The sequence below is a fragment of the Columba livia genome, chromosome 12 (assembly GCF_036013475.1).
Source record: "Columba livia isolate bColLiv1 breed racing homer chromosome 12, bColLiv1.pat.W.v2, whole genome shotgun sequence".
Taxonomy (NCBI): Eukaryota; Metazoa; Chordata; class Aves; order Columbiformes; family Columbidae; genus Columba; species Columba livia.
The window spans coordinates 18,460,344-18,486,951 of NC_088613.1; the positions used below are offsets into that span (position 1 = coordinate 18,460,344).

The 26,608-nt window shown below is 44.7% G+C and overlaps 1 protein-coding gene across 8 annotated transcripts in view; it reads left to right on the top strand.

The window, feature by feature from the left end:
* The window catches only part of NEXMIF (neurite extension and migration factor), a 167,828-nt gene that overhangs the window by 128,339 nt on the left and 12,881 nt on the right, over positions 1–26,608 (top strand). For 7 of the 8 annotated variants that reach the window (XR_010475729.1, XM_065078004.1, XM_065078007.1 and 4 more), the window contains one exon: positions 22,817–22,941. The exons of the other annotated variant lie outside the window; for it this stretch is intronic. Coding sequence is in view for 6 of the 7 variants with exons in the window: in XM_065078004.1 (XP_064934076.1) it covers positions 22,866–22,941 (76 nt within the window). In the remaining variant the exon portion in view is untranslated. The remainder of the gene's footprint in view (positions 1–22,816; positions 22,942–26,608) is intronic. 8 annotated transcript variants of the gene reach the window in all.

Below are 26,608 nucleotides of genomic sequence, written 5' to 3' on the forward strand. Positions count from 1 at the left end.
CAAAGACACTTTCCTGGAGTGAAATGAAAATGTTATTGCATTGTTTCCAGTAACACTGCAGCCAGTGATCTTTAGTTATTTTAGTAACAACACCCAGAAGGAAAAGTCACCTTATATATTGACATCCTTGGTAAATGCAGTGAAATAAGTGTCAGCTTTAAAGACGGGAGTAGTCCTGTTTGCAAATTAGGAAATGATGGAGAGTTTGTGGCTTGGTGATGTTAGGGAGGAAAGCTACAGATGGAAGTGCAATCTCTCAGCCATCTCTGTTAGCTGCCTGTCAAATACCTCTCTTCCTCTCTCTGCACAGGAGCTACAGAACTGTTGTTATCATCTGAACCACAGTAATTAATCTCTGCTTAGTGATGCCATGAAATGAGCTGAATTTCTGTAATTTCTTGTGCTTTTCATAGTGGATTCCCCAGCAGGACACTAGAAATGCCCTCACGGAGCTGAAACACCTTCACAATGCATTGGCTCTTGCCAGTGAAAAATGAATTTATGCAAACAGCTGGAGCTGGGATGTGCGGTGCCAACAGGCAGAGTCCAGCCTTCCAGCCCTGACGTCCATTGCACTCGTTGCTGCTCCGTCTTCCTGGGGGGGGTTGGAGACCTTCCCCTGGCACCCCGAGGGGAGCCCTTTGGTGGAGAAGGTGCTGCTGTGTTCGGGACACAGGCTGGACTTGGCTGGTGACACGTGTGCTGATCGTGTCCCCATGCCGTTCTGGCCAGGCTTGCCCAGAACTGCCAGTGTGGACTCAAAGAAGTGTTTTGGATGCTGCATCTTGGCAAGCGAGGGCTGGTGACAGATGCTAACTCTTTGTTTTTCAGTTTTCCCTGGTATAAATACATTCAGGCTTTTAGAGGTTGTTATTATTAGCATCATCGTTTGAGTCTTTTCAGGACAAAGTGCCCTCTGCCCGAGCAGGGAGTGTAGACTTCAGCTTCTCTTTCTGGCTCAACCTGGGACACTGGACTGCTGGCTTTTTGCTGCCTTCAAAACCGTTCTCCTTTTGCCCAGTGGTGCAGCTTCCCAGGAGGTCGTACGGTTTAATACAGGCAGATGTGTCCCAAGCAAACGATGCTTTTCAAATGTTTTGTGTCGTAGCGCTGGCACACATGCAACCTGCTCGAGACACGGCTTTCTGGTTGCAGACAGACCTCTGCCGAAGGGAGGGAAAGCCTCATAGTGCGGTTCCAGCTACAGCTGCCTGCATCTCGCAGATGCGCAACCACGTGGGCTTGTACGTGGCACAAATAGTATTTCATGATATGCTTTCAATATCTGAACTTACATGACCTATTTCTGCCATGGTATCTCTCAGCTGGTGGGAGGTAGGAGTGCATTGTTTGTCTCACCGACTTGCTTGCCTAACTTTTAGCCGGCATAGTATTTAAATAGAGCATCTCCCTGTGCATGTCTTGTCTATCTAGGCACTTGTTCCCGTTGGTGTTACTCTCCTCCTCCTCACATTCCCCTGCCTGTGTTGTAGCACCTGTTGCATTTTGCCACAAATTAGACCGTAAAATTTTCACAGCAAGGATAATTAGCGCCTGTGCAGCTCTGAGCATTGCGGGGATAGATCCAGCCTGGGGTCTGTGGGTACCTCCCGGGGTCTGTGGGTACCACGCGCAGCTGGGGAGGGATCCAGCGAGGGGAGAGGGTCACGGACAGCTGTTCTTTTCAGCCCAGACAGCATTGTGAAATACCATCAGCAACTTTGAAAAGCTGTTGCTTCGGTTCCTCAAAGACCTTTTAGCCAGGTTCCCTGGCTTAAGCCTTCGTGCTGGCTTTTTGTTTGGGTGCAAAACCTCCGTCACTTGGTTGTGCATGTATGTCTGGTTGAAAAATACGCTTGAATTTGGTGTCACGCAGTGTGGAAATCCCACTCTGTCACCCGGCAGCAGCAATCTGGCTTTGAAAAACACGAGGTCAGTGTGTGTTAATAGACATTTAACATCTCATTTCACCTGGTGCAGTCTCTCCAAAGAGCAGGCTCTGCTGCAGGAGGGGAAGGAACAAGAGGCAGCGCTTCTCCTCTCGCCTCCCCAGGACTTTGGGGTGTACAAGGGTAACCTGGAGTTTTGAGAATATTGCGACCACCGCACACGTACCCCTTTTCTAGAGGAGGGATTAGGGAGCCATTCACCATAGAGGGACGTTCGCTCCTCTGGCTGCATCGTGTGAAATCTGGACACTGGTATCTGGGATATGCCAAAGGCAGTCAAACCAGAGTCCTTTTTTTATCACAATACTCTTTGATTAAGATCATTATAGCAACTGGTAGCAGCACTACTGCTCGGATTGAGTTGGTATTTCTGTCTCACAGGCTGCAACTCAGTGATCAAGCTGTCAGCCCAGATGCAGTTTTACAAAAAAAAAAAAAAGGAAAGAAAATATTGAAACCCAAAAATGGTTTTGTCCATTGAGCCATTTTAGAGCTGTGTTTTGGAAAGATAGATTTTAACTTGCTGTGGACTATTTTTATGGATGATATGTGTCTACTCATTATAAGGTTTTCAAGAATACGTGACTTCCAAAATAGTTTTCTTTAGCGTGTAGTGTGGGAAGATGCTCATGCATCTTAAAGGACCTTTGCATAGTGAATTGGTACCAAACACGACTATTGTTTGCAAATCAGCATCATTTAATGCAAAGGTGACATCATGCAGGTAAACCAGGACAGGAGCCAGAGCAACTGTGAATGCATAAGAATGAGCTCAGGATAAAACATTATCAGACTGGATAAATGGTAAAAGATAATGAACACGGCTAATCCTTACATGTTGAGAAATTATAAGACTGGCTTAAATGATGTGGTTAAAAAAAAAAAAAGTCTTTTATGTGCATGTTATTTTTTGAGCCTCTAGGTTGTATTGGTTGTTATTTTCAAGTCTTTCCCTGCCGTCTGGTGGGCTAGACACACACTTTTGTTTTACGTGAGACTGTCGTGTCACCGCTTGATTCCAGGAGCTCAAGCATTGGGAAAAACACCAAACAGTCAGAGCTGATCACACTGGGTGAGCTGGAAGCACTAAATTTAGATCATTTAAAATCCTTCACTTGTACAGTGCTGCTAGATTGTTAACTGAGGTGAAAAAAAACCTGAAGCACTTTGTGAGTTTCAAATTGATAGCATCCTTTTAAATCTTAGCATAAATTCAGTGGCACTTCACCTCCCTCCCACAATCGGATCTAAAGAGGAAGAGTAACGATGTCTTTTTTTTCCCAAGCTATACAAAGAGCACATATCAGGGATATATTAATGAAATATTAGCAAATCAATGCCAGGAAAAGCAACAGTAAGCTAGAAGAAAAATCTGTGCTGGTAGGCAGGGGAGTTACCGCAGTGACCTGACACGACTGAGCCAATTCAACCAGAGATCTGGTTGCTATTGAGAGAAAATATTACTTGCTCAAAGAAAGGAGGACGAAAGCCCTTCAGTACGATGGAGTTGCACCATCTGTGACACCTGCATTCAGTAATGGGCACGGTGGATAATAGGCAAAGAGATTGTACAGCAAAACATGCGTCATTTACCTTGGAATAAAGAGGTTTAATTTCTGAAAGGCTCTCGGCACATCTTGAAGTAAATGGGAGACGAGGGCATTTGTCACCTGGCAGACTGAGACACAGAACCGGACTACTGGCCCCCGTGTAAATAAATCTTACCAGGGCTTAGGCTTGTGCATGGAAATTTCCCACTTGCCCGTGGCTAATGGAGCCTGGTGGGTCCCTGTGGGAAACTGGCTGGACCTGGAGCATCTACGCTGAGGTCAAAGGTGGATATATTGCCAAAATCATGACTACGAGCCTTTTTTGCCTGAGGGGATGCTGAAAAAAAATCTATATTCCTCCCAAGCCCATTTACACTGCAGTTGTCCATGCAGCAGCATGTTGTTGTTCCCTACGTGGAGATGCAGGTTGAGCCCTGGGGCTCGTGAGCATCCTGTGCAGCTCCTTCCTTACCCCACAGTCACTGCACCCAGGTCTGTGGGTCACTTTGGTAAGTTATCATAGGTTATTTTCTTGATTGGGAACCTCTCGATTAAAAAATAAGACCAGGAAATGTTTTCTGTTCTCAGATTTTAAAGATATCTTCAGTCAACTGGAAACTGGGGCTGTTCAGCCTGGAGAACAGGAGCTGAGGGGAGACCTTCTCACTCTCTGCAACTACCTGAAAGGAGGTTGCAGTTTGGAGGGTGTTGGTCCCTTCTCCCAGGTAACAAGCAACGGGATGAGAGGAAATGACCTCAAGTTGCACCAGGGAAGGTTCAGATTGGATATTAGGAACAATTTCTTCCTGGAAGGGGTTGTCAGGCATTGGAACAGGCTGCCCAGGGCAGTGGTGGAGTCACCATCCCTGCAGGGGTTGGACAGACGTGTAGATGAGGCTCTTAGGGACATGGCTCAGTGCCAGTGTTGGGTTAATGGTTGGGTTTGGTGATCTTGGGTTCTCTTCCAAATAAAATGATTCTGTGATTCTAACGTGAACCTTGGAGATCTTCACCTTGAGCTGTGGTTCCTGGTGTTTTCAGTCACTTCCTCACTTCTTTGGATTAATTTTTTTTTTTGCTGCAATACTCAGCAAAAGCCCTGTAACTACCCGTGTGGTGATCTGAGCTGTATGTAGCTTCTAGCACAGGTTTTAATCGTTTCAGACATATTTTTTCTGGGTGTAGAAGTGCTATGTATGTTCTTTCCCATTGGATGGGCTTTGCCTCCTGGTTCAGCTTTGCAGCCAGGATGTCAGCGCAACCTTTGCTGGGCCCTGGGCTGCATTTCATTGCAAAACCAGAGTGCTGCAGGATGCCTGCATGCCTGGTATCTCATCCCATGGGATTTCTACAGCTCCCTAAACATATTACACATAAGCAAGGTCTGCCATTTCTAGCAAGTTATTCCCAGACAAATAACAGTGAAAATGTTTTATGGACTTAATCACTGTGAGTGGTTTAATTGCTTATTTTCTACAGTGCTTAGTTTTGCTGTGAGAAGCCACTCCTCTGTCAAGACTTTTGTGTTTTTCAGGTAGGGGTGAACCTGAAGCAGAAGCCCTAAAACTGTCACCCATCCCATAAAAGCATTTTAAACCAGGGTGAGCCAGGCTGTAGCTCTTGGGGTGCTACATCCCACTCTGCTTGTCACTGCAAGAGCTCTGTTTTCCTGTACATTGTTTTGAAATATCGACAAACTTGAAAGCAAGCCTTTTTTAACCCAGCCCAAGCCCTCTGAAACTCCGCATCCAGGAGCGAGCGAGGGGCCGGCTGGTCCTGACAGCTTCTGTTCTCATTTAGACGGTGACAGCTTCCACCTCACCGTGCCCAGGGTAAATTGGCTGTTTTTGAAGCAACTCACATTTCTTTGGGTCTAGTCTCAGCTTTGCAGCCCTAAGCTTACCACAGCCCATTTATCAGTTCCTGCTCAGAGATTTTTAGCATGCACTGGGATATCATGTCGGTTTAACAAACAGGCTGAGAGACATGCTGTCCAATGCCTTCTCCATTAACCTCTCCAACGTGGCAAGCCAAAAGCCATCACTTTAAATTGCTGCGGGCCTTGTCCTGCTGTGAAAGCAGCCTGTCCCCTGCGCTTTAGATATACTTCGACATGCCAATCCCCATTTTGAAGAGCCAGGGTGAAAAACCAGGCTCTGCCTGCTGCATCATTCAAGGCATCACCATTCCACGGTAATGGACAGGAGTCCTCTAAGTGACTTCAAGACCTTGTGCTATTCCTTAAACAAGAGCTGTGGACACAGCTTGAGGACTAGTTTAAGATTTAATTTATGAATTGCTCTAAAGTTTCTTCAGTGAGACGTTGCTCTTGTCCTTCCTGCCAAGGCAGAGGCTGGCTTTTTCATGGTGCTGGCTTGTGCTGGTACTTGCTAGACTACCGGGAAAACCCTCTCCCATTCTTCAACCAGGAAAACATCTCCAGTTCATCAGCAGAAAGCACACAGGACAATAACTTGTTGTATTTGAGCGCAGGTGCTGTGGCATCACAGCGTGGGGCACCCAGCACCTCTGCCTGCTCGCCTTCACTCCTCATCCCCACCACGGTTTTCCTCCATGCTAGAGTTGACCAAGCTCCTGTGTTGCAGCTGCATTTTGTTCAGCAAAGAGGAGACATTTTTTTTCCACTGTTGTTAGCCCTAATGAAATCCCAGGTCATTTTTAGGTGGCCTGTTATCTCTGTGATCTGCAGCTCTGTACTTATTTCCAGGAGTCTAAATCTTCTAAAAGACCTTGCTCGTTTTGGGGTGGACGTGGCGTTTCCCAGGCGTGGATCCCAGGGGCTTATTTCCCCTGCACTGCGGGACAGCTCCAGTCACACACCCCAGGCTCTTGTCCCAGACTTCCCAGACAGCTTTTACCCAAAACAGTTATTTTGCCTGTATCTTTGGTTTTAAAAGCTTGCTGTGTGGTTTGAACGCATCTTGGCTTTCGGCTCCATTTCCATCCTTACTTTTAAGGTAGGGTGTTTTTTTTTGTTGTTTTTCTTTCCACTTTTATGTGTCTACCTGCAGCTCATACAGTGGTACCAAATCTCTTTCCATCAGCAAATACATGCATGATTTTGAGCTTCGAATGGAGCTCGTTGCAGGTTTCTAGTTTTGTGGGGGATCTTAGTGGCATTGCGGAGCGCTCTGAAATGATGGTGCCTTGTGTTGTGTCGCTTCCTGCCCATTCCTCGTGTGACATAAAAACTGAAGCTGTACCATGGAGCTGTTTGGGTCCTTATTATTATTATAGATGAGTCCTAAAGGGATAAGGGCAGCCCAAGTGAATGATTTGTTCTAGATATTCCTTAACTCAAAAGATACGCTTTGGTGCAGATATGTGTAGAATTCCGCTTTGTCCCTAGACACCATCCCTGTCCGTTGATTTGATTTAAAGGAGGTTAAATAAAACCTGCACACGTTTTACTGAACTTCCATCAAGTTGCTCAACAATAGCACCACTTATGGTTTTCACAAATATGTCTTTCCACTCTTCTAGTGAAAGTAATTTATCAACAAGTGGTCCTTGGCCCTGTACCATGGAAAGTCTGTGAAATATACTTTTTACAGCAGGCTATGTTTCTCCTGTTACAAATATACTGTATTTCTTTTTAAAATGTTAAGGTGCAGAAGAATGAAAAGGAAGCGTGCAGTTTTGAATAATTTTTGAAGGGGAAAGCTATCCATTGTAGAGACCCTCCTTGAAATGAATAGAGCTGCACTAAACGTGTTCTTGAACTTGACGATGGACTTTGATTTCATCCATTGCAGAAAATATTTCACCGGTGTCAGTGAAGTGCATGGAAGGAGAGAACTGGGTGATTTATCCTTCCAGATCGACCTTTGTGTTTGTCAGCCAATGGCGAGGCTATTGTTCCCCTTCCCTTTCTATCTGTTGTTTAGGGTAGTCAGTAACTGGGACACCCATCAGCATCTGGGAGGCAGATCCTTCTGCCTGAAGATGTTTAATCCACATCTGCTGAAGAGCTGTTTCCCTCACGCTTGCTGATGCCTGTCCCACACAGACACAGCCTGGATGCAGCACACCCCCTTCTTGGCCAGGGTCCTGCCCCTTTGCCTGAGCTCGGAGTGCTGAACCCCAATGACCCGTGGCGGTGATGGGGACCAGCATGGTGTGTGTACCTGCTTGGAGTCTGGAGGACGATGTTTGGTTTATCCAACTGTTTTTTTATTTTAAATCTGAACTGATGAGGTGGAAAATAACACAGACAGAATGCACTTTCCAAAGCATGCTTGACAGTGTCGTTGTGTCTCTGTGACAGAACTCTTAGAGCAGGAGTTGGTGCCCCAAGTTCTCCAGACCCTGGTAGGAGATGCTGGGATCTCAGCCTGCCCATGTGGGAGCTGGGGATAGGAATCCGCTCTTTCCTTGCAGGCTGTTGGGAAACAGAGGAGATGATGATGCTCCCTAAGGCTTTTTTGGTTTAGAGCTGGGTACCTGGGGAGGGCAGAGCTGCACAGGGCTTGAGGGCAGACGCAGGCATCCCCATGCTCGGAGCAGATTGCCGCCTTCCCTGTCTTGTCGATAAGCCCCGTCTCTCCCTATCTGCAGTAAAAGGATTTGGCATAAGCGGCATTTTAAATCTTCTCCTTACTCTGTGTCTGTCAATGTTTCCTTGGAGGAATACATTACTTTTCAGCTGTATGAGTGCTCTTTTCCAGGTACGCTTGACACTTGCATTTTAAAACCACAGGGCTGCAGCTCTGCTCCGGTGAGTGATGTACGCCGCCAACCTGGGAAAGTGAACACCCACCGCTCCACGCGGCCGCCGCAAAAGCACTCGCTTTTCTGCAAACGTGCCCCAGCGCTTAGGAAACATAAAGCGTCGTTAAAATACTAAGTGTTATTATTGTTGATGGCTGTGAGCAGCCATCTGGAATCTGGAACCAGATCGCTGCGGAGGAAAAAAAACAAGGAGGCTGCAGCATCCTGATGCAAACAGGCAAGATGAAGGATCCAGCGCGTGAAACCTCAACTCAGCACTTCTTGGCTGTTCCCGGGATTCTGTCTCAGCACTGGTGTTATTTTAATATAGTTGCGTGGCTGGAGTTGCTGTGATTAGCAGAGCAGTTTGCAGTGCGTTCTTCAAAATGGCCAATCAATTTGAGCTCAAAATAGACAAAAGCCCCCATGTAGTTGGTGGCTGCTGCCCAAAAAAGCACTAAATAGTTCAGAAGGTCTGAAATGAGATTCAAGGTGTTTGTACGGAGCCTGTACGAAGTGCAGGATCCCCGAGCTCCATTTTCCTTTGTATTTCACTCTTTGTCGCCGTTTATTCGGGTCTGTAATGAATGTCAGCCATCATTTCATTAGGTGAATGGAGAATTTGCTTCAGGTAGCACTGGATGTCCATCTATTGCTTGCGTCCTTCTCTTGAAAATTAAGATTTGCTGCCACTTGGTCCTCCCTTAAATCTTTGCGTGTGTTTGAGGGTGGGATGGCATGGGCAGGTGATGGAGAGGAGGGTGACGGCAGGAACACGAGCAAATTTGCCTTGTTGGATTGCATGTCATGACTGTTTGTCTTTGAAGACCAAGCTTTGTTTCTAGCCACGTCAGGATCTGCAGAATATTCCAACAGATCCATTTTTGTCACAGATGATGAGTTATCCATGATCTGGTCTTGGTTTTCTGGGGCAAATTGGTAAGAAACCGTGAATTCTTCCTTAGGTTTGCATTTAATAGGCTGCTTTCGGTTTGGTTTTGACTTTGTCACAGTCTCATTCTTTGCGATGTGAGGCTCAGTTCTTGTGGTTTCTGTCATTGCTACAGATTGCGCTAGGATACTTTGGAAATGACAAGAAAAAGCGCCCTTCAGAGGCTGGGAGCACATCCCTGCCGACTCCTGAGAGAGTTTAAGACAGATTGTTCAGTTTTGAGGAAATATCACAAAAGTTGTTTTGTGAAAAACAAGGTACTTAGCGGGTCTTTGCATTAGGCAAAGACAAATCAGAAGAATTAAAACATAAAACAAAGATGAGATTTCCCTCCCCGATACATCGTTCCTTGCTTCACTCACATTGTGAGCACAGATTTGGAAACAATTATTTTGTTTTTACTGAAGAACTGATTTCATGGCTGCCTGAAGTGAGTGAAGCTGTGATGTGTTAACTAACGTCAGGCATAGGGTGTTTACCTATTGATCTTTGCTGTGGCATTGCCCATGGTATCTTTTTTTCTCTCTTCTCCAAGACTCGTTAACATTGCAAACATAACCGAGGTTCTCCTAATGAAACAATTGCAGCCGTGCAGCTCAATATGCAGAGTAACACCTCCAGCAAAAACTGATAAATGCCTTTGTTTATGATATTTTTTTCCTTCCTATTATGTTTGCATGGAGAAAGAACAAGGAAACACATTGAATTCTGCTTTCACAGAATCCCAGAGTGTCAGGGGTTGGAAAGGGCCTGGAAAGCTCATCCAGTGCAATCCCCCCATGGAGCAGGAACACCCAGATGAGGTTACACAGGAAGGTGTCCAGGCGGGTTGGAATGTCTGCACAGAAGGAGACTCCACAAAACAGTTTAATAAAAAGGAGAATAATGGATGCCAGGGAGGGAAGTTGGTTGCGGGACCTGTGGGGCATTGCTGGGACCAGTGACCTGTGTGTGAGAGCCGGAATGACAAGGTGACAGTGCTGAGGCTGGTACCAACTGGTGACGGGTCCCTGGTTTTCAGCAGCTCCCAGTAAGGATGCTGTACTGGTGGGGCTGCACATTGTGTTGGATGGGGAGCAGCACTCGCCGTACCTGGGGCTTTTGAAGGAGGAGCCCAAAGCATCAAATGGTTTTTCCTAAACTGAAGGAATTTACATCCCAAGAAAGTGGCACGGTCAAAATAACTCAAGTTTCCAATGTGCGTGGTGGTATCAGGTAGTGGGACAGTGGGTAGAGCCGCAGCAGCAGCTGGTTGTTCTGGTGGCCCGTCCTCAGCTCAGCGCTTCAGCTCTGTTTGCTCATTATCTTATTTTCTTTCCTTATCTCTTATTTCTCTTCGTGCCCCCTGTAAAGCAGCGCTGGGGTCCTCCGGCATGACGGTGAGCTGCGCGGTTATTGCTGCAGGGGGAGCATTTTGGGAGTCCCAAACTGGCTGATTGGTGTAGCAGGGTTTGAATTCTGCTGTGAATATGACTAATAATCCATGACCTGGCTGTGATTATAGATGAAAGCAAGCTGATGAAGAGACCCTGCAGTGGCACAGAAAGGAATTAGACATTGTCTAAAGCCAGGGCAGTACCGCAGCATTTGGATTTCACATCTGAGATTTACGGGTGAATAATTCAGCACTTGAAAAAACGCTTCAGCCCCAGTGTGACATCTCCACATCTTCTTTCAGCGATATCCAAGATTTTAACTAAACATCGCTTCCCAGGGAGCTAGGGCAGCTGTCCAGATATTTTTCCTCTTAAATATCAGCATTCCGGATTGTTACCTGGATACGGATGGAGATTTGGACTGATATCTTAGGAACTGCGATCTCTCTTAATGCAGGATTTTGCCTTCAGAAATCGCCTTCAACGTTTGGCGGAACCCAAGATTAAGAGAACCCAAAATTAAGAGATGTAGCTTTATATTTAAGTGATGCTTTTGTCTAATGGGGTGAACTGCTAAGGCATGCAGAGTTGTGGATGGAGTTGTTGGGGAATTTTAAATAAATGAACCAATTCTCAAAGGCAAATGTTGGCAGATTTATTAAACATGAATAGCAAAGTGGAGGAAAAGTAGAATGCAAATAAAACGACCTTGTAAAATGGCTTGCTGTTTTATACATGCAGGAGCCCCATAAACTAAAACAGCCACTGTATTTTAAAACTAAATACACTGCTATTAAACCTCTGCATTTGAACGGTGAGGTATAACGGTCCAGAAATGTAAGCGTTAAAATGTTCGTGCAACCTTAACTCTGCTTCCTCCAGCGTATACGTTATAATAAGCCCTTAAATAAATGATCACATATTATTGCTCAAATAATTCATTCTTTTTCTGAATTATTAGCTAAAAATGGATGGTATCTTATAATTGTCATAAATTCAGGCTCCTTATCGGGCCTAATAAATTCTTTTCTCGGTGTGATAAGTGTTTTGATCATTTGCTTTTCCTACCTACCCTTATTCCCTTTTTAGTCAGAAGCATTCGCTCCTTTGGTTGCACATCACGGGATGAGACTGTGAAGCTATTTTACCTGTAAAATTTGGCAGTCTGACTGTGTCAGCTATAGGGAATTACTCACTCTATTATGAAAATATGCATAAGTCGGTAGGTACTGTATAGCTTCTATAAGCGTAAGTCACTTTTAGATTCACCTCGCCTGGCAGACCCAATACACCCATGTGGTCTCTGGGAAAAAAAATGTGGTGATGATGTATCTAAGAGCTGCTTCCTGGTTGTGTAATTAGAGGTTTTAAAAGCAAAAGCAAATGAGCAGAAGTAACCCCAGCGTTGTACTCTGGAGCTAAAAGCACAGGCTTTCCTTTTCCAGCACAAGGAACAGGCAGAAATTGCATGAGGTTGGAAGTTTAAAGAGGAAATCATATAGAAGAGCTCATCTACTATCAATATAGTCATTTATATCTATATTAAAAGGAAAAATCCTTATAAAACTTAGAGTTCTTCATGAATATTCTAAGGATCTGGCTAGAAACTTGGATGTAATGGCTAAGGGATTTGTCTTGCACATTCCTGAGGAGCATCACCTTTTCTTTCAGGGTCTCTCACCCTTGCCTCTTTTCTAGCAATCTGCTTGTCTTAGTTTCACCAAGCTGACGATGGCCTACATTTCAGCCTTTTCTTGTCGATGTGGCGAAAATATGGGAGGAACGAGCCCTTCCTCCCGTTGCTCCAGCTTAATTTCTTCCTGTGCCTAAGCCAAGCACTCAGTTGTTTGGTCTTACTGTCTGTGCTTTTATGAAAATTACATATACTTTAGAAATTCACATTTTTTATCCTGAGTCCGTGTCGGCTAATTGCTAATAAGAGACAAATGAGCTTTGCTAAGATTCCTTTTTTTCCTATAAAATTTCTAATTTGAAGATATTAGAAAAGAGAAGTGTTTACCCCACTAGGGTTACTGCAAATATCCTGATGAGCTTTCATATCCTCCTCCAGCACCAGCCAGCCTAATTGCCCTCCTTAGTCCAAACCTTAATATATTACAAATTTGTGTGGAAAAATATTCCTCTTTTTCTTCTTTTTTTTTTTTAAACCTGGTGGTTAACAGGGATGAGAGGAGATTATTTCTGATAGGAACCTTAAGAAGTCAAAAAAAGAGATAATAATAGAGTTTAGCACTGAGTCTTTTCTCCAGTATAGCTCTGTTGAATCCATTCCCTCGTGCTGTTCTGACTCTGTATTAATCTGTATCTTTAAACAAAGTTTTACACACTGTTCTTCAGCGGAGTTATTTGATAATATCCAGTGTGCAAGGGACTGTGAAATATCCCCTTCCTTAGGAAGCTCCTGTAATATTAATGTGCTTGACCTTAGTCTCTCGTATTTCCTGATTAGGTTCATAGGAAGGGTTTGCTAAGCTTTTGAGATACCGTCTTGTAGACCTATCTGTAAATACTACAGCAGAAAGAGAATTTTGGTAATAATTTCATTTAAATGAAGCAATTCTGCCCATCAGGAGATCTCCATCACGAACTATTTTTTAATGGCTTTTGTTATTTTAGGCTAGGCTGATACATAATTAGCTTTGGAGAGGTCCTTGTGTTTTTGTAAGGTTAATACCCCACTACCACACTGAATTTTCAACATTTGCAGATTTATGAGAGTCGGGGTTTTTAATCATTCCAGCCTAATTTTCTCAGAAATGCAGGCCCTTAACATTTCTGATTTATCTCAACTTTATATCCAGAGATTAAGTGAAAGCTACATGTTTGGAATACAGTTGCTTTTAAGGAGGAAAGGCAAAAAGCAGCGTTACGAGCTCTCTTCGGGCATCTTTTCTTCTTCCACCCATAGCGGCCGGTGGGTCGGCAGGTGGAACATGGGGCAGTGGCAGCAGTGGGGACCCCGTTTGCTAATATTAAACCCCATCGAGGCACCCCACATGCCAGCACAGCAATGCCAGCTCTTCCTGACAAAGCTAAAATGTAAAAAGAAAAATGCTTCTGTTGCTCTTTTCCCATTCAGTTTGGTTTGCTGTGGTATCTCGGACATTATTTTTGTGACTGTCGTGCAGTGTATTAAGTGCCCTCTTAATTTTATCAGCAGTTTATCTGCCTACAATGAATCCTGAGTGACGTGGAGTCGCACGCCCAGCTCGGTCACCGCGTGGCCGTGTGACAGCCAGCGCTCGGCATTGACACCTAGTGATGAAGAGAGTCTATAGAACAGAAAGTGAGCACAATCCGTCACCTGTGTGCTTACTTCAGTCCCTTCCAGTGGGAGGGAGCATCTCCTCTGTGCATAACCTAATTAATCAGAGCCATTAAAACATTTCAGAGCCCTTAGAATTCAGCTGTAAACCAACATGGATCTCCTTGCTTGTCAGTGTTTGGGTAAGCGGCAGGATCTGCTTCCTCCTCCCCTGGGCCATCATTTAAGGATGTTCTCTCCTGGTTCTTGCTGTGGCTGGGTTTTGCCTCTCACACAAGCTAAACCAGACAGTTTTTAAAAGCATCTGTTTTCTCTCCCAAGTGAAGCGTCTCTTTTCCTTAGTATCTCTTATGAACAGGATTGACAACCTTTTTTAGCTTCTCTTCGGCTGGCCAAGTATTTGTTTCAGAGAATAAGTTTATTTGCTTTACTGATTTGCGCAACAGTCAGTTTACCTCTAATTTCCTGTACTGGGTGATGTTTTGGGACCACTCTGCCAGTTTTGAACCCCAGGGTTGGAAGGGTTGCTCTGCTCTGGTTTGACTCGTTTTGCTTTTTGCTCTGTTGCTGATGGTGGTGGTTTGTGTTCTTAGGATTTATTAATAAGCCTTGTTAGTGAGCTGCTCACTGTCTTCATGGCTATACCGACTTCCCATAACAATGTATTGATTGGCTTTTAGATACTCCTCAAATCTCTGTACATATCTTGTGCTGAGAGGCAGCATAGGGTAGATACATGCTGTCCTTGAATATTGGGTATATTTTGAGTTCCCATCTACATCTGCTAGAAAATAATGAGACCAGATGATTTATGATGCTTGTGGAGCTATACAGAGCATATCAAGCCCTAAAATATGTGCTGGTGCTGTGGAGATCATGGTTCTTCCTCTTCCAGATACATTCAGGTCTTGCTTTTCCAACAAATACTCCCTTTTCCTCTGTTCTTTGCAGTCTTGATGTATCAAGAGCTAAGTTTAGGAACTCCCTAAAATCCTCTCTTGCTTTCCCCTCGTCCCATCCCAGACAAAGGTAACTTCTGCTTCTCTACATATATTAGTAATCCTAATAAGCTGTGAAAAGAAGACTCTAACCCTGCCTGGATAGCTGCTGCTGTTAACTTTCTTCTGAGGTGACCTTTGGTCAGGGTGGACCTGAAGTCCTCATCCAACAGCCTGTCTGCTGAGACAGAAAGGATGTATTTAGCTCATAAAATTACAAGCCTGTCCTGGGGAGCAAGGTGGCAGCTCTACCTGTGACAGTTTTCATCACTGATTTGTTAATAAGCTTGTACCGATGGCTTAATACAGGTCTGTCTGTCATCAATTGTAAAACCATCTTTCTTCAGATAAGGCTACTCATCTCTTTTAATAATTATAGAAATGTTTTTACTTTAGGCCATCACAACTAAACCAAAGTTGATATTCTTTGTCATTTTCAGGTGAATCTAGCCCTCGGTTTGCCAGTGCTTTTCAAAACTATGGAGCTGGGAACACTAATTATTGCTTAATTTCCTTCCCATTTTATGAGAGATGATGACCGAAAAGAAACCCAGAGACTCTGCTTCATAGCCCTCCCTTGTTCTTGGTAGCCAGGAATCCTCTTCCTGCTTCTTGACCCTACAGTGGGGTGTACCCACAGCAACCCTCCTGAGTCTGCCACACTCCTGCATTTCCTCACCCTTGCTATTCCCAGGGGAATATTCCCTGTCCCCACTGTGCAAACTCATTCCATGTCTGGTGAAAAGGGACATTTGTTTCTTCCTTACTGAGTCATGGGCTTTCTAACGGGTTCTCAGCTGCCGTCCCTGGGGACGTGGCATTGAGCTGCACTCACCCACAGCTGCTGTCCTTTGCTTTTGGACTCGGACTGTCCTTTTTCCTCCCATTTTCTCCATCCCTCTGTTCTCTGCATTACTACTTGGACTTCTTTTTCCCCAGGAGGTTCCCCCTTTCCCCAGTTGCTGCCCCATCTCACACACATCCTTTGCATACCCATAGTGCAATGATTCTTCACAATCTCTTTTTGCATCTTGATACTCTCATCTTTTGGGTTTAGCAGCTATCCTTTCCCTAATACAGTACAGTATTATGCTGAAATACACTGTATTTCAGACACTCCCTCATGCATTTCAGCTTCTCAAGGATTTTAATTGCCGCCTTTTTCCCTTTATGATATACTGCTGTTCTTGATGTGTAAGAATACATTTACAGAGAAAGCTCCTTCTGTATTTTACCTGCACTTTGTCAGGAAGGCTATAATTTTGTTCACTTCCTTCCTTTTTCATTGAAGTTGTTTGTGACAGGTCTTGAAACACTTGCGCCGTATGTCCTCCCAGAGAAAGGTCAGAAACTGTCATTTATTTCAGAGTCAGCTCTAAAATAGTCTGCTCTTAGTATCGTATCGCGGGGTCTTCTGGAGTTGGGGCTCGGGCTCTGCGGTAATTGTTGCATCTGCTTTCAGCTGAGGACGGAGTGGAGGTTTGCAATGAATATTAACAATCCATCCATCCTTTACACCTTCTGGGAGCACACGAGTTGGTAAATTGTTTCTTCTTCTCATGGTTTTTCTGTTCTACATTTTCTCTGCAAACTTTTTTTTTTTTTTTTAAATCGACTTCATTATTTTCCCCCCATTTAGTCCTAATTGAAGGCTTTTATCTGAATTTAGACCTAGGTTGCCAAACATATTCTCAGCTCATGTTGACTCTATCAAACCTGAACTTCTTGAAGGGCTTTAGGTGATCCACTCCTGGGATTGACTCAGAAAGGCCACCTTTGTTTTCTGTTTCTCCTCATTTGGCTTTTTCTCCCACATACTCCCCATCATTGATAGGAAAAGCCTGGGGGACTGCTGGGACATACAATTTCTTCATGAGATTTTTCTGTAAAAATAGTTTTAAAACCAGAACCCCATGGTCCAACATCCCTTTTGTGGACTTGAGAAGCACTTCATGATGAGCAGTGTGGGAGGATGGGTTTGCGCTGTACCTTTCCTTACAAACCTCACCTTTCCAACCCCATCCACTCTGGAAACCTCATGTACTCTTTGTACTTTTTTCTTGCCGTGATGCTGGGTGAAATTCAGAGACCTTTGGCCTAAATAAAACTGGAAATTCTTGAAAAAAATCCCCAGGTTTATTCAGAGGGGTCCTTCCAGTGGACCTCTTTGTAGAGAGTAAAATACATCCCTATCTGCTGGCAAGTGAAAATCTTTATCGCTTCACCCACCAGTTATCAAATTATAGTGACAAACCAAGGTTCAAGTGGAATCCATGGAATAAAAGTGATTTGGGAATTTCAGAATCTGGTAGGAAAATCCTTCGGGTCAGTGAGCGATGAGCCCGGTGTGACATTCTCCATGGGGAGCTCTGTCCTGGGCCCTGCCCAGGGCGTGTCAGGGCTAAAAGGAAAACAAAACCAAAACCACCAGAGGGTGTGATTTGTGCTTACAGCTGATTCTGGGCCCTTGAACTCTTGTTTGTGCTTCTACAGGAGAGTTAGTGAAGTCCTGCAAGGGCAGGAGATATTGTTAGGAAGAGCAGAGCATGTTCAGCATCCATTCGTACCACAGGTAGAGCTGAATTCTTTTCTACTATTACTCCATTGAATGTAAATATCTTGGAGACATTTACATGGTATTTCTTTTTAAGTATATAATGTTTTCATTCAAAAGTATCGTAATTCTTAAAAGACCTGTCAGAGCCTCTGACATGTAATTAATTTCTCTAAAGCTCTTTTTTTTTTGAAAGATACAACTGCATATGTAGAACACCTGCGCTTATTCACAGCTCTGCAAGAAAATGAACCACATCTTCTTCTTCACTTTCTTCCCCCACTTCTCCATAAAAAGATTTTCCTTCACTTCGGATCTTCTCCCTCTGCCCTCATGATCTACACCAAATAGAAGCACTCGATATGTAAAAGCTGTGTGTAAATAGGAACAGGCATGTTGGATTTTGTCTGGGTGCTAGTGACCTTTCGTATATTCAACTTTAATTATGGAACAGCTATTGCTAACCCATAATCTAGTCCATCTAATAGAATTTCTGTATGTGTAGGTGGACTTTCAATCAGTCTCTAGGCTGTTTATTCTCCTCTGCTTGGGAGGGGTGTATTAAACTTCAACAGTATCATGCTGGTGCCCAGGAAATATGAACAAGGAGACAGATGTTCAACTAGCTGTGGAGATATATATATATATGTGTGTATATATTTGCAGCCAAGCACTAGATTGCACAGCAGTCCTGGCTAACTGGCTGGTTTACCCCCCGTAAGTGCCTCCAGGGCATCGCTGCGACCATCACCACTTGCGCTGGAAAATTCTGTGAGCCAATTAATGTTCATAGGAACATGAGTAAATCCAAGCTGTACAAAAAAATGCCAGTTTTAAGGGAACATAAGGCCCATCATTCTCCTGACTGGAGATGGATGTGAGAACGTGTCCAGATGTTTTAGCTTTGCAATTCGGGCATTTCCTCTTCTGTTCTAGTTAAAAAACTGGCACCCTTTGTTTTCATTTCCTATAGGGAGCATTGATCATGTTGCTGTTGCTTTGCATACCCTGTTGAATTTATAGGAAAAGGAATAATCTGGTTTTAATCCGAAGAACCCGTGAAGGGATGTTCTACCAGGATATTGCCTTTAAATATCACAGGGAGGTTTACATCAGAGGATCCAGTTCGGGTGCTGCGTTTGGGTTCTCCCAGACTCCTGCATGCAGTCTAGTCTCTCACAGCTTTTGGACAAGCCCATTAGCCCAAGCAGTGGGAAAACTGACAGGGACCATGAGGAACGGAGCATTTTCTCAGCTGGGATGCTGAGGGGTTTTTTGAGGCACTTGCAGCCTTTCACATGACACAACTCGTAGGGCTGAAACAGATTTCTCCAGGTCACTGAGTCCTGTTTACTGCTGTCATAGGCAGCTGCGTCCTGTCCTTCTGTACATTAATTTGTCCATCTTGTGCTTAAAAGTAGTTGGATTATTTTTTAGCTCCACTGCTTGCTTTCTGCGACTTCTTCCCTTTGATTTCCTTAGCCTGTATCTTTGTCAGTCACGCCAGCTGTGATCTCAGCAGACCAATGCCCTAAAGTACGTGGTGCAATCAAGAAAAATGGTTCGGAATTCTTCCCTAGAACTGAACCACCTGTGACCGTCCTTGAAGCAGAGCCCGCCAAGCTGTGCTCCTGCCTCCTCCCCCGGAGACCTGGAGTTCATCTGACTCCGTGTCTTTGACCATTGTCTTCCACCCGCTGTCCTCTTCCTCCATCCACTCCAGCTCCAGTCAGGTTCAGAAACTTCAAGCTGGTGACTGATTTTCCTCCTGTCGGTTCTTCATAATAGTGTGACCCCAGTCGCATATCTATTCAATGGTCTGACCGTCTGAAATCCATATTCTCTCCCTTTTATTCTTCTGTCCACAGATGGCTCTGTGTTCTGTGCTACCCGGTGTATTCTCTGCCCATCACCTTTATACCACAGACCTCTCTCAGGTTAGTTTTTCTTCCCAGGGACCCAGCTGTTCTCTTCCTCTTTGTTATTCCTAGTCTTTGGGTTTTCTTTCTTGTTCTGCATCACGTCAAGCCCCTTTGTCAGCTTTTCTTTCACAGACACCTGTGTTTCTCCCTGTCCTCTCTTGGGATCTGACATTTCATAGCCACACCGCTCCCAAAAGGTCCTCTTGTTCAGCAGGTCTGTGCAAGCTTCAGGTTGTCTGTCTCATTCACACTTCATCTCTGTCTTACCATATGTGAAGATCCCCCATTTGAACTCTTCTCAGCTCTTTCCATCTTGCTGCTAGAGCTCAGCTCTGCTTTCCGAGTTACTGCGGTCAAGGCAAATAGTTGTCCACAGGTACACCTGCTTCATTCTTGCATTTTGTCACCTTCATTGTCTTCTCCAGCCCTTGGATCACATCCACCAGCGGCGTCCCTTCCACACTTCTCCTTAGGCGCACACATCCCAAAAAATAATAAAATAAGGTTAAAAATCCCACCAAAGCCTCTCTTTTTCTGCTTCCATTTGCTTGGCCACCTTGCTGCTGTTTGCTGTCTCAGCCTGTTGCCCAAACGAGCCCTGCTGTCTCCTTTGAGGTCGGCTGTTGAGCATCGGTCAGAAGTACGGAAAGGCAGAAGCCTCCCTCACGTACCTGCTTGCAAACTGCATCAAAGCACCGACTCTGCGAGCTGACAGAGCAGGCAGCAGCAGGCAGAGGCGTGCAGCCCTCGCCAAACACCGGGCTCCCTCCTCCTCCGCTGCAAATCCCGGCGGTAATAGGATGATGCCTTCTTTAAAATGCTTGGGATCTTTCTTGGTGAGCTCACTAGTGTTTTATATCTGCGTCGTTATTTTCTCTCTGGAGATGTTCTGTGCGCTGGAAGTGACAAATTTACATTACTGGAGAATTATTGTTTCTGCTTTGTCCTATGTTTTATTCATTGCAAGCCGTTACTTTAATATGACTGTGATTATGTTACCGGTTGAAAACAGGCCACCTGTGGCATTTAACACCAAATTGCTTTAAACCAGTAGACCCAGGCAAAAATCAGGTCAGCAAAGCTGTGCAGAGATGGTGCTTGTGCTTCTGAGCTTACAGCTGTGGGTCTCAGCTTATTGTACTAATAAAGCAAAGACCTGACTCGCAGGATGAAGCTTTCTACAGCAACAATGGATCAGCTCTTACTCCTCAAGCTGGTTCCTGTAGGTTAAGCAGTGAACAGTGAGGAAAACTTCATTAGTACCTTGATGTGGCTAACTTGCGGGGAGCCAGGAGGGCCTGGGCTGTGGTGCAGAGCTGATTTGTGCTGGGATTTATGCCCTGCTGCTCTGAGGAAAGAAGGAGGCGCCCCTGCCCAATCCTGTATGAATCAGCCTCTATCAGAGCATCACCTCTGCACTTCAGAAAGACGGTAGAGATCAGAGTATACAGGAGCATTGATTAGGAGCGTCTGTACGTTGAAGATGATGGTCCCAGCATCCACACTGAGTGCGGTGAAGTGAGCAGCAGGTTCAGATCTGTGAACGTGTGTAGCCCAACGCGCCATCCTCCAGACCTACCTGCCCGCGGCTGATTAAAATGGAAGATCTTTGCACATTTCTCTCCCGTCTGGCAAACCACGAGGGTGTGCAAAGCACAAACCAGGTCACAGTCTATTGAAGCTCCTTACTCAACTCAGCTTTTCCTTCTCCCAGAGCTTCCTCAGGCAGCAAACAGCCCCTTCCCCACAAGTCATGCTGGCCCATGTGTGGGGCCAGGGCTGCTTTTCTGGTCTCCCGAGAAGCCTCTGGTTTTCCTGAAGCTTAAGATATTTTATTAATATTTTCATTAATAGATTTTTTAACTTGATTTATTAATATTTCTATTAATTAAGATACATTTAATAGGCAGGAGATACTATCAAAGAGGCATGAAGCTGTAGACCGTTACTGGAAAACGCGGAGCGGCTTTCGTACTTAGAAGTTAATCTTTTTCAAGTTGCAAGGAAATAACTCCCAATGATACCTGATCTGCGCTTTGGCGTTTTGAGTTGTGTTACAACACATCAGCGATGCTTTGGCCGGAGCTTTTCTCGGCTGCCATGGGAGCCCAGGGTGGTGGGGAGGGTGCGGATGCTGATGGGAGAGAGGAGTCTTACTGCAGCAAACCGACTCACATCCCGAGAGCTTTGAAATACGGATTTGCATCAAAGTAAAACTCTGAGGGTTAGTCAAATATTCCGCTAAATATGCAAAGGAATAAAGTCACTGATGCTTGTTATTCTTATCTTACTCTCGGTGTCACAATATCTTTAAGTTCAGTGAAGGTTTCACTTACTAAGACGGTATTAAAGATTTCATGTTAATTAAGAGGACTCCAGTGAAAACCTGAATATGAATGAAGTTTGGCTGCTGAACCCGGGGCAGTGAATACTCTGGGAAGATCAGACATTGGCAAATGTTGATTTACAAAAAAAAATAACCAACGAACCAAACAACAACAACAACCAAAAAAACCCACCTCAAACAACGCTTCGATCTAGTACCTGTTCTATGAGAGAGAAAAAGTTGAGTTCAGGTTGCCAGAGGGAAAACAATAGATTCTGACTTGAATTTATAGTCAAAGAGGTGAAATTGTGTCCACTGGGAGCACCGATGAGGGTTGTCCTGTGCCACCATGGCTGTGGACTCCTCCGCTTCTCTCCATGGCACAATCTCCTCCTTTTTATGTACGTGGTCGTTTTAACGTGGGGGCATCTTTAACGGAGGAAAGGAGAAAATCTGGGCCTGATTCTGATCTCAGTTTTGTTGTTCTGGAGAAGTACCAGTAAGTCCAGTCAGTCTCGACTTGGGGTCCTACGACAGAAATGAGCAGGGACTGTGAGGGTGGTGGTAGGTGGCTGAGGAACGAGGCTTCCACGAAAGGAGCTTTCATGATGAAGAAGTGTTTTGAGTAAAGAATAAGACTAAAGATATTTTTCCCCAAAACCTGCTTTTTTGGGGAGCTTTTCATACCTGCCGGCACACGGAAGGTGAGAGCAGTAGCTGGTAGCTGGGGCAAGCCATTCTCACTCAGGATATCTGCATTTCTCTTCCAATTCCAACACAAGATTGCTGTTGTGTGACCTGGGACAAGTCCTCTCTTGTGTCTCCGCTCACCCGTCTGGAGATAATAAGGCCAAGCTGCTTTTGCAAAGCAATTTTGGGCGATGCAAAGGGTGCTGCAGAGGTGCAGAGCACCGCTCCACCTTCTAAAGAAGGACTTTGGGGAAGGAGATGGTGATACATAGTATTTAACCTTGCTGAAATACCTTGGACTTTCGGAGTGGAAAAGTGAAAATACGATAGCCTAAATAAATGGTATTTGTTCTCTTAAGCAGGGTAAGGGCAGCACGTGAGGCTGTGCGGGGGTTTTTTGTCATTGTGCTTTCTTATTCACAGTTCCTTGAGCTGATGCTGGGAATGGTACTGACTGTGGTTATGTTTCTGGAAATGTGCAGGTTGGCCAGATGCAGTGGGGCATGGAGTGAACAGAAAGAGGTTAAATTGATGGATGACCAACAAGATCAGGATTGTGCCTCAGAAGACCAAGAAACTATCCTGATTAATGGGGTGAAGGAAAATGGTAAGGAACTTAATTACAGTACATGAGGGAGCAGTGACAACTTGCAAGCCAACATATTTTCCTAATTCCTTTCATGTATTTAATTTTAGTAGTTTGCAGGTATCTGCAATGTGGAGCAGTAGGCTAAATGTATATTTTCTGCACAGGTGACACTCCAGCTATGAATCTACACCTTTTTAGGTCTTAACAAGTACCGCTTTTCCCCATGCATGGTTGGAGATGTTTATGTGCACGCGCAGTTTGAGTTACAGATTTTAGTTTGCTTTCTTAGGGAGAAAAGTCATAGAAGACTGTGTAGCCCCTCCATCTTTCCCTCTCTTTTCAATTACTTATCCAATCTCAGCAAAATTTGACTGAAGGATACTTAGTCCCTACAAACTGGGAAAAAAATTAGGGATTAGGTGGAAGAAGGAAACCCAGATTAGCACATGTGGGAAGGTCGGATGTGTTAGCTCGTTATTGCCTTTTCTGCCAGCACGGGGTCCCCTGGCCTGTGGCACACACTGCTGGCCACAGTCCTGCTCCTGGGAGCCACCAACTCATCCAGGGAAGGATCAGCCAAAATACCGAACTTGGGCTCTATCTTTTTAATCTGTTCTATACTCACTTTCAAAAGCAATAACTCATTAGGAGTAACAGCGCTCTTCTGCCTGAAAACCTGATTGAAATAAATATTCCTCTCAGCATTTTCTTAAGTCAGTTGGGCTTTAGTTGTGAGCCATAGTAAATGCAGCAGCAGTCCGGCGTTGGGCCACAGCTTGACATTTTCATTCTTCACCACGGTTTTATGTTTAATTTCATGGCTTTTTACATTGTGTATGGGCCTATAAATCTTTATATATGTGTATATTTATATAAATTTGACCCTGCTAGATGTCGAGGACTTGGTCCTCTGATATCTTGTATGTTCAAATCTTTCCATCTCCTCAAAACAAGGTTTACTCCAGCAAAAGTCCATAGAGGCAAATGTTGTTCTTCTTCACAACCAAAAACCTGGAGCAACTCCAGGCCCATGAGGACCCCGCAATATGTGCTGGTGGTAGGTGAAGCGTAACGCTTACACTTACCCCTACAATGTAATTTTGGAGGTATCTATCTTTGTCAGTCCATCTCCTTCATGACTATATGTGGTAAAGCCACAGCTGATGCCAGCTGCTGGAGCTGCAAAGATGTTTTCTAGCCGTGGTCCCCTCATCTAGTGGGATAGGTGGTAAAGTCAGTGCTTACCTCCTCTGGAGAGATGGGCAATTTCTAGAACCTGATACTGCTTCTGCAAAATGAAACAGGGCTTAAAAAGTGCTTTAGTTAAATGCTGTTGTGTAGGAGTTGCTGCTGAATCCGAAGCAGTGAGCCGGCAAGTAGCTCTGATGCCACCACCTCCCTGTTGATGGCACTGGAGGTCGGGCTGATGCTTTTTGCATCTTTTCACCCCAACTCTACGTGGGTGCTGGTCCTTGGGCTCCTGCGGTGCCCAGTTGGGGACTGGTCTCCCTTCAGACCTGATGAACAGTAAGATGGGTCAGTATTTTTCCCCATGTGCTGTTGAGTTAAACTGTTAATGGCTGTTGAGTTAAACTGGGAAAGGGGGGTTTGCTTCTCCAGCGTTTTCTTTTTCAGCTGGAGTCTTTTGGAGTATTGTTTACTTTAGAACATCAATCGAAGGTGCGTCTGATTTTCGGATGATAAACACCCTTAGAAAATCAAGTTTTGGCATTTGTATTTCACAGGATTAAAGTGCACTTATACAAGTATAAACCTCAAAAAACTCCTAGAGACAGTTTATGTTATATAATAGCATCTCTGTGTATTGAATACAGCATTTGAGATTGAATTTCAGCTTTCTACTTCCCCCTTTTTTTGAGTTTTACAGTATTCACAGACATGCTTCTTTTATCCTCAAATTTTCCACGCTTCCTGTCAGCCCCAAGCTGATTTTTATTTCATTTTCCTTCTGAAATGGAACCGCACTGGTTAATTTGTTTTGGTGCTTAAGGAAAAAGAGACCACCCCTGCATTTCTGATCTAAAAACTGGTGGGAGGGACTCAATCAACTTATTTATTTATCTATTTATTTCTAACGCATTTTGAAATTTTTAACCCGTTCTGAGATTTCAAGCAAGTCAGTCTGGTCTTTTCCAAGCCATGTTGAAGATGTTTACAGGCACTGCATTGCACCGCTGGTTTGATTTATATAGTGTTCGGAACGTTGTTTAAAGTCCTTAGAGCACTGCGTGGCTTCATCAAGGGTTCTGCCACCAAAGGTCCCCAGTAGCACAAAAGCGTTGGGAGCTTTTGGGATGAGATTCAGGGGATTTTGACCTCCTCTTCGTTTTACGCTTGGCATGGGCAGGCAACCCCATCCTACCCCATCCCATCCCATCTCATGCTATCCCATCCCATCCCATCCCATCCCATCCCATCCCATCCCATCCCAACCTATCCCACCCCAACCCATCCTATCCCATCCCAACCTATCCGAATCCCAAACCATCCTATCACATCCCAATCCATCCTATCTCACCCTATCCCATCCCATCCCATCCCATCCCATCCCATCCCATCCCATCCCATCCCAACCCACCCCAACCCATCTTATCCCATCCCAACCTATCCGAATCCCAACCCATCCTATCCCATCCCAATCCATCCTATCTCACCCTACCCCATCCCAACCCATCCTATCCCACCCTACCCCATCCCAACCCATCCGAATCCCACCCCATCCCAATCCATTCTATCTCACCCCAACCCATCCTACCCCATCCCACCACATCCTCTCCCACCCCAAGCCATCCCAACCCATCCTATCCCACCCCAATCCTTTTCCTATCTACTCAGCAGAGTGTGGTGGCACGGCGGGTGTTTCACGATGCCACTGGTTTGGAATAAAAACACTTGTTGCGGATGGTCGCAACAACCATGCAGGTGCCAGATCCCTTCAGATGCCCCATTTCTTGCAACAGCTTGGGGCTCCAGCTGCGTTTTAAAGGACTTGTCCCTCCTTGGAAAGCCTGCGCAGCTTCTTCTCTCACCCCCCCGGCCTTCAGTGGGGCCACCAGAAAGGTAAGATGTGGGGGACCACAAAAGCACTGGGCTCAGCTCTGGCGTCTCCGGCTGGTGTGAATGCACACATTGCTATTTTTTTTTTTTTTTAATAAAGAGATATCAAAGAGTATTCGTGGATGAAAAGATATCGTATTTAAATTTCAAGGGTCATATCGTCCATTGAGCCAGAAGTCAGATGAAAGTATATTCGTGACGTTATTCTGCCATAAAAGTCTGATGAGGTAAAAATAAAAAATCCTTAGGTTGAAAAAAGAAAAAAATCTTTACATTGTTAAAAAGGCATTTTTAGGGATTAGAGAAAAAGAGCAAAACCCACAGTAATTCTAACAATAATTGCTTTAAACTCTGTGCTACCTTCTACTTTCCCTCGACATGGACAGTGACAAAAAAACTACTGGGTTTTTAAAAATAGCCATAACTTTCTGACTCTTGAGCAGCAATGCAGTCCAGGTGTGTTTAAGCTGCAGACACCACGGGGTGGGGGGATGCTTTGTCTCTTTAAGAATCGTATTTTTCCGTTAATTTTTTCAATGTTAATGGGAACATTTTTATTAGGCTTGTTTTGTTTTTTAATAACCTTGTCAGATTTGAAAGGCAGTAT